Source organism: Manis pentadactyla, chromosome 5 (assembly GCF_030020395.1).
Source record: "Manis pentadactyla isolate mManPen7 chromosome 5, mManPen7.hap1, whole genome shotgun sequence".
Classification (NCBI taxonomy): Eukaryota; Metazoa; Chordata; class Mammalia; order Pholidota; family Manidae; genus Manis; species Manis pentadactyla.
Window position 1 is genome coordinate 143,096,042 of NC_080023.1, and position 14,530 is coordinate 143,110,571.

Consider the following 14,530-nt stretch of genomic DNA (forward strand, 5'->3'; position numbering starts at 1 on the left):
TTTGTTATGCAGCAATAGCTAATTGATATGGTGGTTACAAGCAGATTTTGGAGCCAGACTTACCTGGGTTCAAATGTGGGCCCTGCCACTTATTAGCAATGGGATATTGATAATAAACTTCTGAAATCTCCACTCCTTCCTTTCTAGCAGCTAATGCACTGTGCCCTAGCTATTTAGTTATCTGCAAAGAGTGAACATTTAATAAATGTTTGTTGAGTAAACATTGGTCTTTATAAAATAATTGCCTTGGTAATTACATACCATTTCAGTGATGCTTTTCAATTCTCTAAATGCTCTGTAACTCTTAGAATTGCCTTCCAGATTCATGGCAGATTTTACTGACAGTGAGGCTATCCCCATGTTCTACTACTTTGTAGTACATTAAAAAAAAAGATGTTAGGAAATAGCTGGAAGTAATCTGGAGCTCAACGCTGTAATAGTTTTTCATGTAATTACAGACAGCTGATTGTGTCATATGATAACATTTTATAAAATGTAAGAATGAAAATAATATCACTGATTGTCACAAGTGGCTTTTAATCTGTCCCCAAAGCATCTTTAAAACATGAGTTCCCAAACTGCTTTAAGTGCTTGAAGATATTATTTTAATTCAACAAATTATCCCTGCTTCTCTACCATGGCTTGCTCAGAGCTGGTGGCATCAAAGTGGAAGAGATGAGCCTGGGACGAGAGGGAGAGGCAGGAATCTAGACAAGTTAACCCAGGCAGCCAACAGAAGTCACTGTGGTAGAGCTCTTGTCTTTTGAAGAATGACTACTTTGGATGGGTAATTCTGGTATGGTTGTGTTCCTTAGTGACACCCATCAGGAAAATTCTCCCTAGGATCATTATGCCAAGGGGAGAGGTTGCTTATTTTTTGATCAGCAAGAAATTGCAATTGGAGGGGAAATGTTTTCTTTGGCTCATCCACAGTTGCCAAATTTTTAATTAGGGAGATTTTGCATTAATAAAATTCCTTCCTTATTTCTCTTAGAAAAGCAGATCAGTTAACACTGGGCCTACCTCCCACTTTGGCCTAGAACCAAGTGGTTTCTGTCCCTTTAGGACTGCTCCATCTTTACTCATTCAGGATTTACCTGCCTCTCTCCTTCAGGCATTTGGGTTTGTGGGACATGGCTTGAGAAGACTGAAATATCATAGATTTTTGACCACAAAATTCATAAAGGAAGCACATTTATTTTGTACAGAGGGGTGTGAAGTAAGGGGGACATGGGAAAGACATAGGGTCACCAGCAGAGCCATCCACTGGGCCTGGTCCTCTGGCTTGAATGCAGTAGGGGTAAGGCATCCCAGCCTCCCAGCTCGAAGGGTGCCTGTGGTCACCAAACTCAGCTGCCTGGGAAACAGGGAAGGAAGCTGCCCCTGTTCCCTGGGCATCTGACTTTCCCTATAACATCCAGGCAGGTTTCTGGAATTCTGGGCAGGTGGGGGGCAATAAATTAGATTCTTCCTAACGTGACAACTGGCTCAAATTAGCCCTCTGGACAAGGATGGGGGAAAAGAAAATTCTGATGGAGAAAAGAATGGAGGTGATGGAAAGTCAGTTTGTGTGAAGGCAATAATGGTGGTGGCTTATTTTTAGCAACTAGAATTAATGTCCTGGGGGTACCAGGCTGGAGGTGTAACTCAAAATGGACCCAGAAAGCTTATTTTTTGCCTTGTATCAGGTTTGCAGATATCCCGTGTAGCTGTATGCCCTTGGGAAACAAAGTCCAATAATCAACTTGAGTCAAGATGAAGGAAAAATAAATCTCTACTTATCAAGGATATGTAAGACAAAGCCCCTACATTCCTGTAAAAGGGGGTGACTTCCACTCAGTGTCAGCCTATTATTGCCCAGGTTTTGAGAAAAACTGGAAAACTGAATTTTTGTGTGAAATCTCTCCATTTTAAATCATGGAGAAGCCAAACAAGGAACCTCTGCAGACTGCATTTGGCCAGAAGCTGCCCATCACTACCCTCTGCTTGGAAACATAGAGTTTGCTTAGAATTCTGGGATTGCATTGCAGGAGCAATGGAGGGAGAGGGGAATGAGGGCCAGGGACCACCTGGCTGGCAGTCCGCCAGTCCTCACCACTCTAGTGGCTGAACAAAGGTGGAGAGACAAGGGCAGGTAAGGAGGACTTGGAAGGCTGGGCTAAGGAATTCTGGGACTCCTTGTGTAGTTGGACATTTGTCAGGGGCCTCTTATGGTTTTCTGGAAACAAATTTTACTTATTAGTTTAGTGAAAATCTATAATGGCAAATATACCAGACTTGATGTTTAAAATATTTTGCTAATTAAGGGCCGTGTATACAGCTTTTAATTGACATTTCCCTAATGGAGATGGATAACAGATGCTGCCGTAGATCACCATGTGACAGACACTGCTACATACGCCAGCTTCATCGCAGTCAGTCTGCGCTTAGGCAGTGCACTCAACTCCATTAAAAAGCAAAGAAATTGGAGGTGTTGCTACAGGTCTTTAAGGAAGACTTTATTAAAAATCATGTTACTTGCTAGAGGCCACACAGTTAACAGTGAGACTGGTGTTTGAATATATGTTGCAGTCTTAAGTCTGTATTTTTCTACTGTCTTAGTTCACTCTGTAGTCTATAACAGCATGGCTAAATTTGCTGAGATACAGAGATGTATAAATGTAAACATTATTCTGGAAGACCTTACTTGGTTGCACTAAAAAGGCATTAATGTATAAAAAAATAAATGAGTCAAATCACACAGTTTAACACAATAGCTGAAAACAAAAAAAGCACCTATAATAATACATATTATAATGAAATTGTTTTATATCACCTAAATTATATCAACTAAAAAGTTGAATAATTCCCACTCTATGGATATGTGAGTAGAAATGCAAAAGCCAAACTCCTTGTCCCACTCAAAGAATCAATAGAAGTCAACACTTGTGACTTTAGTTTTCCCCAGCCTTTTCCTAAATATTCTTTTTATGAGTTAGAATAAAATAAGCATGAAATTATTTCTCATCATACTGGAAACTATAATGGAAACAAAAGAACTAGAAACATCAGTTTTCTCGACTTAAAGCAGAAACTCTCGGATCCAATTAAACAAATTTCATGGAAGGAAAATCCAGAAGATTGTATTTTGGCTGCATTAGATTTTGCTTAGCTGGGTAGAGGAAAATGTGTACAATGAACTACAGCAGAAGTAGGTCCCTGCCCTCTAGTGGCCAAATGAAAGCATTACAAAATTTTTCCTTCAAAACATGGAATAGTGGACTTTTAAAAGCCAAGATTGTATGAAAAATATTATTTATATTCTTCCTATTTACAAAACAAACAAAAGTATCTTTAAAATATAATACAAGTGGATCAGTAAATGAATAGCTGGAAAAACCATTTTGACAAATGTTACAGAAGGAGGAGATGCCATTTGGTCTGCTAGTTGAAAAGATTTCCATCTTGGGCACTGAAAATTTGGTTCTGATGATCAAGCAATAAAGAACCGGAGTTTGGAGAACTTAGTTGGGTAGCTAATATGGCAAGTAAAGGTCTTCCAAACACCAGATGTGTGACGATGTATTGGGTCATGCTGTCCTGATGGAGTCACCTAAAAAGTACAATTCCTTCTATGCCATCATCAGGATGACAGATTCTTGATTCAGACACCAGATAGGTAAGGGGAAAGATTATCAGTTCTTTCAGAATAATAAAGTCAAGGCTCATAATTTCTTCAGCAGGAATCCCGCCCACTCAGGACAGTTGTGGGCAGTGGGTGTGGCTTTGTCAGACCAACCTTTGCCTCAAGTAATAGCTTCCCCAAACACACGTACAATTGGTACCTTAAATGTACATTACCTGAATGACTTAGATAATGTATCTGCCCCACATTTCTAGGACATTTTGAACATTTCTAAAAACTCTCTCCTGATGTATGTGTTCTGAAGTGTTTAGGGATGAAGTGTACTAATATTTGCAACCTAGTTAGAAATGCATCAAAAAAAAAAGATGGAATAATGGACAGAGGGATGGATAGATGGATATACATGTTATAAAGCAAATGCATCAAAATTTAAGTTGTGGAAGCCAACATCACTTAACAATGAGAAGCTGAAAGCTTTTCCTCTGGGAACAAGACAAGGATGCCCACTCTCCCCGCTGTTATTCAACGTAGCACTGGAGGTCTTCGCCACGGAAATCAGGCAACACAAAGAAATATGGGGCATCCAGATTGGTAAGGAAGAAGTCAAACTGTCACTGTTTGCAGATGACATGATATTGTACATAAAAAACCCTAAAGAATCCACTCCCAAACTACTAGAACTAATATCCGAATTCAGCAAAGTTGCCAGATACAAAATTAATACACAGAAATCTGTTGCATTCCTATACACTAATGATGAGCTAGCAGAAAGAGAAATCAGGAAAACAATTCCATTCACAATTGCATCAAAAAGAGTAAAATACCTAGAATAAACCTAATCAAGGAAGTGAAAGACCCATACCCTGAAAGCTACAAGACACTCTTAGGAGAAATTAAAGAGGACACTAATAAGTGGACATTCATCCCATGCTCTTGGGTAGAAGAACTAGTATTGTCAAAATGGCCATCCTGCCTAAAGCAATCTACAGATTCAATGCAGTCCCTATCAAAATACTGACAGCATCCTTCAGCAAACTGGAACAAATAGTTCTAAAATTCATATGGAACCACAAAAGACTCCAAATAGCCAAAGCAATCCTGAGAAGGAAGAATAAAGCAGGGGGGATCTCACGTCCCAACTTCAAGCTCTACTACAAAGCCACAGTAATCAAGACAATTTGGACTGGCATAAGAGCAGACCCACAGACCAGTGGAACAGAATAGAGAGTCCAGATATTAACCCAAACATATATGGTCAATTAAAATATGATAAAGGAGCCATGGATATACAATGGGGAAATGACAGCCCCTTCAACAGCTGGTATTGGCAAAACTGGACAGCTACATGTAAGAGAATGAAACTGGATTCATATCTAACTCCATACACAAAAGTAAGCTCAAAATGGATCAAAGACCTGAATGTAAGTCATGAAATCATAAAACTATTAGAAGAAAACATAGGCAAAACTCTCTTGAATATAAACATGAACAACTTCTTCATGAACATATCTCCATGGGCAAGAGAAACAAAAGCAAAAATGAACAAGTGGGACTATATCAAACTAAAAAGCTTCTGTACAGCAAAGGACACCATCAGTAGAACAAAAAGGCATCCTACAGCATGGGAGAATATATTTATAAATGACATATATGATAAGGGGTTGACATCCAAAATATCCAAAGAGCTCACGCACCTCCACAAACAAAAAGCAAATAATCCAATTTAAAAATGGGCAGAGGATCTGAGCAGACACTTCTCCAAAGAAGAAATTCAGATGGCCAACAGGCACATGAAAAGATGCTCCACATTGCTAATCATTAGAGAAATGCAAATTAAAACCACAATCAGATATCACCTTACACCAGTTAGGATGGCCACAATCCAAAAGACAAACAATAACAAATGGTGGCGAGGATGTGGAGAAAGGGGAACCCTCCTACACTGCTGGTGGGAATGTAAATTAGTTCAACCATTGAATGGAGGTTCCTCAAAAAACTAAAAATAGGAATACCATTTGACCCAGGAATTCCACTCCTAGGAATTTACCCTAAGAATACACCAGTTTGAAAAAGACAGATGCACCCCTATGTTTATCGCAGCACTATTTACAATAGCCAAGAAATGGAAGCAACCTAAGTGTCCATCAGTAGATGAATGGATGAAGAAGATGTGGTACATATACACAATGGAATATTATTCAGCCATAAGAAGAAAACAAATCCTCCCATTTGCAACAACATGGATGGAGCTAGAGGGTATTATGCTCAGTGAAATAAGCCAGGCAGAGAAAGACAAGTACCAAATGATTTTGCCCATCTGTGGAGTATAAGGACAAAGAAAAAACTGAAGGAACAAAACAGCAGCAGACACACAGAACCCAAGAATGGACTAACAGTTACCAAAGGGAAAGGGACTGGGAGAATGGGTGGGAAGGGAGGGATAAGGGGGAAAATGGGGCATTACAATTAGCACACATAATGTAGGGGGGCAGGCATGGGGAAGGCAGTACAACACAGAGAAGACAAGCAGTGATTCTACAGCATCTTACTACACTGATGGACAGTGACTGTAAAGGGGAATGTGGCGGGGACTTGATAATGAGGGGAATCTAGTAACTACAATGTTTCTAATGTAATTGTATATTAATGATACCAAAAAAAAAATTAAGGCTTAAAAACAAGGTGAAAAAAAATTTAAGTTGTGGAATCCAGGTGATCAATATATGGGTGTTACTTGTACAATTATTTAATTATTTGTGTGCATTTGAAAATCTTTTAAATAAATTATGGCAAAACTCCTATTATTTTGAAGAGTCTATTAAAAGGAGTTAGAAGCAAAAGACTGCTTTCAGGGCTTTAGGGCTGAATAATTCATCTATTGATGTCAGCTTTTGTCATCATATAAAGAAATCATCAGCATTCTGATGATTTCTGTTTGCTGAAATATTAGTAACAGAAGCAAGTTTACATATATATGTGTGGATTTTTATTGTCAGTCTCTTCCTCCAGACTATAAAACCTATGAGAGTTTCTTATTTTTCTCATGATAACTGACACAGTTGTGTTAAAAAAAAAAAATCACTGAATCAATGAATGAAGAAATCCACTTTCTTTCCTGCTCATATGTAATCAATATACTACGAATGACAAAGTCCTAAAACTAAAGGACCACCTAAGTGTTATGCTAAAATAAAAAAAAATTTTTGAGTGAATAAATCAATGAGTGAAGAGATGCTGCTCTTTCTAATTAATTAATTAAACAAATTAATTAATATCCACTCAATGAATTGATTTAATTCATTAATTGCAACAGTTTATTTAGAAAGAGACTAAAGGGTGATAGGGTAGAGTTCTACTGACTATTTTATATGTATCGCTTATGTTACCATTCCTAAAAACTTTAATTTACTAGCAATATTTTAATACCGTCTCCAAAGAAATCAGGAGAAACGACCTCTTTGCAGTTTGACAGAAATCATGGATTCCTTGTTAAAAGAGAACATAAACCAACCACCCTTTACATTCATCTTGTGGGAATGTATCTTTCAAAATAATTAAGCCAAATCATTTCACATAGACTGTGAAATGGTCAGCCACTCACAGAACAGATTCTGGACAATTCACTGAGAAGAGAATTTCTTCTAGGGCCCTTCACAGGTACCTGTGACTAAGCGGACAATTTTTAGAGCAGATGGAATTAATGGCTTTTTGGTTCCATGTTAATTCCACAGGAGGAGAGCCACGTGTGAGAGACAGATGTAGAGCTCCAAAGCAATGGTCCTCAATGTGCGGTCTCTGGACCAGCAGCATTCAAACTTGCTGGGAATGCAAATTATTCGGTCCACCCAGACTTAATGACTCCGAAACTCTGGGGGTGGGGCCCGGCCGCTGTGCTTTAAGAAGCCATCCCAGTAATTCTGACAGGTCTAAAGTCTGAAAGCCTTGCTACTCAAAATATGGTCCATAGGCCATCAGCATCTGCATCAGCTGGAAGCTTGTTAGAAATGCCGAATTTTGGGTTTCGCTACAGATCTATTAAAGCTGAATCTGCATTGTAACAAGATCCCAGGTGACCTGTATGCACGTTAAAATCTGAGAAGCCCTGCTCTGAAGCAAAGTGAAAAACTTGGGCTTGAGACTCATGCTTCTATAACCCTTATTGTATCTGGCATGGTATGGATTACAATACTCAAGTTACTGGATTCATTGCTGTTTTAGGCAGATGAACCCAAACCCCTCATTAGAATCCACTGAAATTGTAAAAACGGTTAGAGGAGGTATGTAAAAGCAGTGGAACTGAACCACTCTTTGAGAAGTTTCAAATCAAGTGAGTATACGGTCTTCTCTTGAGATTTCATTTAAAAAGACCCTAGTTCCTCCACTTATCCACTGATATTAGGCAAGTCACTCTACCATTATAAGCAACTATTCCTTCTTCTGAAAATGGGGGCTCTCTGTTGGTTCTAGCCAGGGCCCAGTTTTATCCCAGGCATCCAGTACAAGTGCCCTGTAAACCTCAAAGCCCTAGAGAAATGAAAGGGACAGTGTCATTATCTAAAGGCCTTTTTCTGAAAGGCAAACTTTCTCTTCCTGTTTTATTGAAGGCTTTCAAGTTCAGGGATTGTGAGAAACTATTGTTTCTGTAAGTTGGCACTTTGTTAAATTATTATTTGAGGAGGAAGATTCTCATTAACAGGAATTCAAAATAACCAGCAAACCTCATCTTAGATTTTAGTGCCAAGCTTTTGAGCCATGGACGAAGCATCCAGCATCTATTTGCCTTAGAAAAATTAAATAACACCCAAAGGCATTACTGAGTTAAATGCTATAACCTTTAGAGAGTACCACTTGTCTTTTTGGCTGTTGGGTTATCTTGCTGGCAAAATTCATCAGACCACAGGACCTTTTTCTTTGAAAATAATCAAATCCCATTGAAGCCACCCATGGTGCTATATGCTGAATTAGGAAATAAACTATTTTAGATAAACTTCAGCTTACTTATAAAAACACATCTGACAACTTAAAAAGTAGGCATCTGGAATAATGAAATTTTAGTTTCAGCAAACAGCTATTCCTTTTCAACATCAAAATGATGTGAAGACCTCTCAAAATACCTTAATTCATATAATGCACACACAGAGAGAATGCTTGAAAAAGAAATTTTGGCCTTGAGGGCTGAGTAAGGGTTAGACCATTAGATACTCTGTCTTAGATCATAATTTTCCCTAAGGGTGGAATTCACGCTTGGCGAATGAATGTAGCCTTTGTAACTTGGAAGTTTTGAGTGGGGGGGGGATATGTATTTTGGCTAGCAGCCAGTGTACAAACTAATCAATCAGAACCCACATATGTAAACCTAACCTCTTGAAGAAGTTCTGATAATAGTCAGTGATTTAAAGGGGGAACTTTTGGCATTTGATTTAATGAAAAGGTCATTCAAAGGATGTTACAATTGAAGGTAAAAGTCTTACATTCTGTGCTCAGTCATCCAGGTAACCTGCTATGGAGGACAGAAAGATGAATGCAGGCCTAGTCATTTTAAAGGTTACTAGAAAATTAGTTTTGTTATTGAGCTAGTGCAATGTGGTGTAGTGTAGACCCTTGCTACTCAAAGCACACTCCACAGAACAGCATTATTCTATCACCTGTGGCTTGTTAGAGATGCTGGGCCTCAGGCCCCACCCCAGGATCAGCATTTTATCATATGCCCTGATCTGTGACTAAACTTCTAGAAGTGCTGGTGTAGAACATAAGTTCTGGAGCCAGATTGTTGGGATTTCAATCCCAACTCCACTCCTTACTAGTTGTATGGCACTGGGCAAGCAACAGAATCTCTCAGTGCCTCAGTTTTCTCATCTGTTAAATGGGAATAACAATAGTAATTAAGACATACAGATAAGGTAAGAGTTAACATGTTAATCCACTACAGGGCTCAGGATGGTACCAGGTACATAGTAAGCACTCAGTGAAATATTTCTGCATTCCATGATGTGCTAAAACAAGTCATGTATGAATACTGCTGTTGGACATTAATGGTAATCACATGACATTTTGCAATCAATACATTGGGTACTTTTTCTCTTTACAGGTATATTTTAAAATAGAAAATAAGAAGTGTTATTATTATGGTGGGTATAATGATGAGTCATTAAGCAACTCTATAATGATATAAAGCATTAGGGCTGCAAAATATTTTTTAAAAATTAAGAAGTTTGTGAAGAAAAAATATACATACATAGAAAACATGCTAGAAGGACATACATCAGAAATATTAATTAAGAGTATCTGCAAAATTACTGAGGGACTTTTTTGTTTCTTTTGTTTATTGTGTTTTTAATTTTTTATATTACCTTTTATTTGGAGTAATAGCTAGAACTATTATAAAGCTTTTGTTATGATTTAGAGTAGGTAACTTTCTACAAGTTAGTACTAACCTATCACCATCCTGGATGACAATTTTAAAAGAGAACAAATAAATTCAGCAACTCGAATATCTATAATTCCTTAACTTTCAACATACATATGTTGGAATTATATATATATATATATATATATATGTATATATATATATATATATGTATATATATATATATATATTCATGTGATCTGAAATAAATGTCTATTATTCAAAGAATGGGGAATTTTCAACTTTGTTACTTATTTGGTTTGCAAATTACTCTATGAAGATAACTTATTAGATGATTACAAATTGAGACTACTTTGCAGTCCAATGTAGTTTTTAATTTTCAAATAGAAATGACCTTTGTAACTACTAAGTTAAAAGGATTATACTAAAAGAGTCTTTGGTGCTAAAATAGCATCTCCAGTGTCTGCCACGTCCTAGATAGAATTTTCTTTTGAGAAAACCATAGCTGCTTATTTTCAGTGGCCTCATTCAAACAAACTTACATTATTACAAGACATGATAAAGAGCACACGGTGTTCGAAGGTGTGAAATGACTTTTCTTTCCTAGCTTTACATGGTTAAGGGCAAATGATTTTTTTCTTATGTTTCAAAAATGAGGTCAGTTATGAGTTTAGACATTTCAAAGGAATAAATGACCTTTTCTCTGTTGGACCATATGGAATCTAGGTGATTCAAAGCCTCTAAAATTATTTTTTAAATTGAACATGTCCAAATGTTCTCTAAGTTTAACCAACATTATACATTTACTGAAAATCCTTTCTGATCATCATTTTTAGGGAACAAACAAAGAGAAAGTTTCTAAAATTCTCCTTTGGTATTTTTATATCCTTTGGTGTTGCATTCTTCTCCCAAACAGCTTTTTGATATGTGCTGTGTGCCGCAAAGATAAGCCTTGAAAGGACAGCAACGTGCAAGGATCTCTGTCATGTCAACGGTCCTAAGGTCCCCACTCCTCAGAGGAACTTTTTTGAAATTATTAGAGAAATAGTCTCTCTCAGATGCCATCAGTAAAAATTCCATAATGAGAATTTTACCTCAATTGCTGTACCCTAGAAGCCATAATTGTTTATTCTTAAATGTTCTCTTCAAGTGAGTGCTTACTTTTTGGATAGCTTTGTTAACAATAGGGAGGAGTTGATGGTACAAAAAGTATCACTTCTAAATAGTGCTAACACATACACTTTTAGTTGAAAGTGCTTTCTTTGAACTTCTATTTCTTAGAAAATAAAATACATCTAGTTGATTAAAGTGATTCCTGTTTTCTAATTAGAGAAGAATGACATTAGTAGTAATGTATTTGTATCTAAACAAATTATCTTTACCTTGAATTATATTTTGTTTATATGGTAGGAAGCTAAAGCAGGTAGAATAGAATTTCAGAGCTTCTGGTAGATGTCTAAGGAGAGCCTCTAATTCATACTGGTGTCTATCTATATGAGCAAAATGATAAATTCTTTTAATTGTCTAATCTTACTTAATCTTTTCAAAGGCCACTAGAAAGAAAAACACAGTGTTATTCCTGAAGAAACATGAGAATGAAATATATAACTATTGTCAAACATAAATTCTCGTTCCCCAAATCAAAAAATTCTTAAGTGTACTCATTCTTGAATTTAATTATAAAACTGCAGCAATCTAGCATTGTTTAGCATGGCTCGCTATAAGCAGCACTGGACACGGAGATTCTTGAATACGGGATTTACTGAGAGAATGCGCTTAGGAGAAAACTGGACAGAAGTGAAGAAAGCAGGGTAAGATACGTGAAGAAGATACGCCAAGACGTGGTCTCAGTTGGAGACTAGCCTCACTCAGCCTGATCCCACGCGGGGCTTCGGAGTGTGAATTGCATCACAGAAGGAACCTGGGCTGTTATTTTCCTGATCTTTCAGTCTCTGGGCATAGGTTACTCCCTTGCAATAATAACCTGCCAGACATCTCCAGACAAGGTAGCTCCTAGCGGCCCAAGCCAGTCTGGAGAAGTGGGTGGCTGTGAGCTGTCTGCAGCCGGCCCTTGCTGCAGCCCCGCCAAGGAGATCTGGGCAGCACCTGCTTGGAGCTGTAAAGACACCTCCTTCTGTGGGCCCTGTACAAACAGCCAGTGCCTACACTAACCCCTCACATCCAAGCAGGGAGCCCACGTACTTTTCACCTGTTTCTTTTTTCCCTCTGAAGATGCTAAGCATAGATGTTAGAGGCACAATAACGAGGAGTATATTCATGTTTACATTAGGCATAACTTTCTAGCAGTGTGAAACTTCCCTCTAACTCTACTTACTGCATAACACAAAAAGCATTATTCACAAAACTTTCCAGGCTAACTTTAAATTTCATCACAGAGGATGATGTACCTATTGTTTTTATGGGATACAATGCTCGAAATACAAAAACAAGAGCCTGGAAAAGCTTTACTCTTATATTAAATATGTTCCTGTAATTTCATTTCATTTTTGCTCATGTTCAGTTAACATCTTAGACCAAAATATTCTAAAATTTTATACAAACAACAGGAAAATAATCACAGGTGTGCTAAAAATGTATTTACATGATATTCACTGAAGATCTGTTTAAAGTAATGGATAGCCAATAATATGGGATGGAAAAAATAAATTATGGCATAGCTATACGCTAGAAAACTATGATGTCATTAAAGTCATGTGACAGAAAATTTTTTAATGACATGGAAAATATTTGCATTAAGTGAAAATAAACATTTAAAATACAGATTGTAAATATCTCATTTCATAAAATGTATAATTATGTATAAAAGAACTGTTGTATATACCCCATATTTACAGTGTTATTTCTGGGTGGCTTGGGTATTTGAATTACAGGTGACATCTTTGGGGTTTTCTTTCCTCATTTTTATTTTTAAAATTTGCTATGATAAGTCTGTCTAGGTTTCTTTTGGAATAAGAAAAGATTATTTAGTAAATAATATCAACTTTAATGGTTCCCCTGAGTTTATCACTCTGAATATTCAAGTGGAATATGAAAAGAGATAATTTCTATCACCGTTTTAAATATTGGTGTCATCTCTAATAATCATTAAATTATATTTTACTTTTTTAAAAAACAAAGGATTGCCAATCTACATAGAGGCTTTGTATTTTTAAACTTCACTTCTAATATTTCTAGACCTTTCCTTAATTATTCTTTCATTGTGATACCTAATTTAAAATAATGTACCAATTATTTTGGGAATATATTTTATAATACATAAATATACAATGTACGAATAAGAATAAGTACTTTATGGCCCTCACTAGACACTGAATATTGTGTGGAATACTTTATGTATTAGAAGAAATCACAAAAGCACTTTGAAAATCCTGCACTTTAAAAACAAAGGAAAATACTAAATAACTTGTATTTAGTCATTTAATGACTAAATGATTGTCTTCTTTTTTAAGTGCCTTAATCATCTTTAATCTACATGATAACACCTAGTAACTTTCACCTGAGACGCAGGATGGGCTCTGTTTAATGCTGTCACAAAATAAGATGCTGGTGGTGGCCAGAGAATGCCATAAAAGAATGAAATATAAAATTCAGTCAATCATCTAGATGTTTGTGAGATGATGCTGAACTCCATCAAAGTGTTTTCCCACTTCTCCAGAGACAAATGATGTTACATAGACAAAGCCAGTAACAAATTGTGGAAATCACATTTAATGCCATGCATACGACTGAACATCCTCTCACCTCTTTCTTTATTTCTTCTTCATCTTCCAGAGTGAGTGCAGCCAGCTGCTTAGCTCTCTGCTCCATCAGATTCACATATCGGATTGGGTTTGACAAAGCTTCAATCACATCTAAATGGCAGAGAGGCATTTTAGATCAGTGGTCCTGAAGACACTGACATCCACCAGCCATCCACCCATCCATACTTTCATTCATCATCCATACAATCACCCATTCCCCCCACCACTCCTCATCCATATTCCATTCTTCCATATACCCATATAACTACCCACTCATCCATCCAACATTCTGGAAATGAACAAGAGTGAGGACCATCTGCTGAAACCTCAGGAAAACTACTCAGAAGAGGTCAGCGCTGAAGCCAAACTGGGCAGGCAATACTCTAGCTTTCTAGGTTTCTTTCTAAGAGTTCCATTCAGTCCAGCATTGGCCCGTGTACTTGTTCTATTTGGCCCAAATGGTGTTTTGTAAATGGAGACAGTTCAAAAAGCCTGAAACAACCCAAAGATGCGGCAATCTGGGTCTCACTCGCTCACAATGGTATTTAGCTGCAGTGATTTGTGGCTGCCAACTTTGGATGGGGCATGTTCTCCACGTTTGCACCATCTCTGTCCCTCTCAGCATCTTATGCCAGGTCACTTGGCACTCTCAGCACTTAAACTGATGACTCCTGGTTGACATCACTGTAAGTCAATTCTTCTAAACTTAGGGTTCTATCCAGAAAAAAAATCAGGGTTCTAAAACTGGCTGAAGGCCAACTCCCTGTGTAGACTCAG

At 37.3% G+C, this 14,530-nt stretch overlaps 1 protein-coding gene across 7 annotated transcripts in view; it reads right to left on the reverse strand.

Moving 5' to 3' along the window:
- Nucleotides 1-14,530, reverse strand: part of PLCB1 (phospholipase C beta 1) — a 669,546-nt gene that overhangs the window by 116,441 nt on the left and 538,575 nt on the right. For all 7 annotated transcript variants that reach the window (XM_036880079.2, XM_057502745.1, XM_057502747.1 and 4 more), the window contains one exon: nt 13,755-13,864. In XM_036880079.2, coding sequence (XP_036735974.1) covers nt 13,755-13,864 — 110 coding nt within the window. The remainder of the gene's footprint in view (nt 1-13,754; nt 13,865-14,530) is intronic.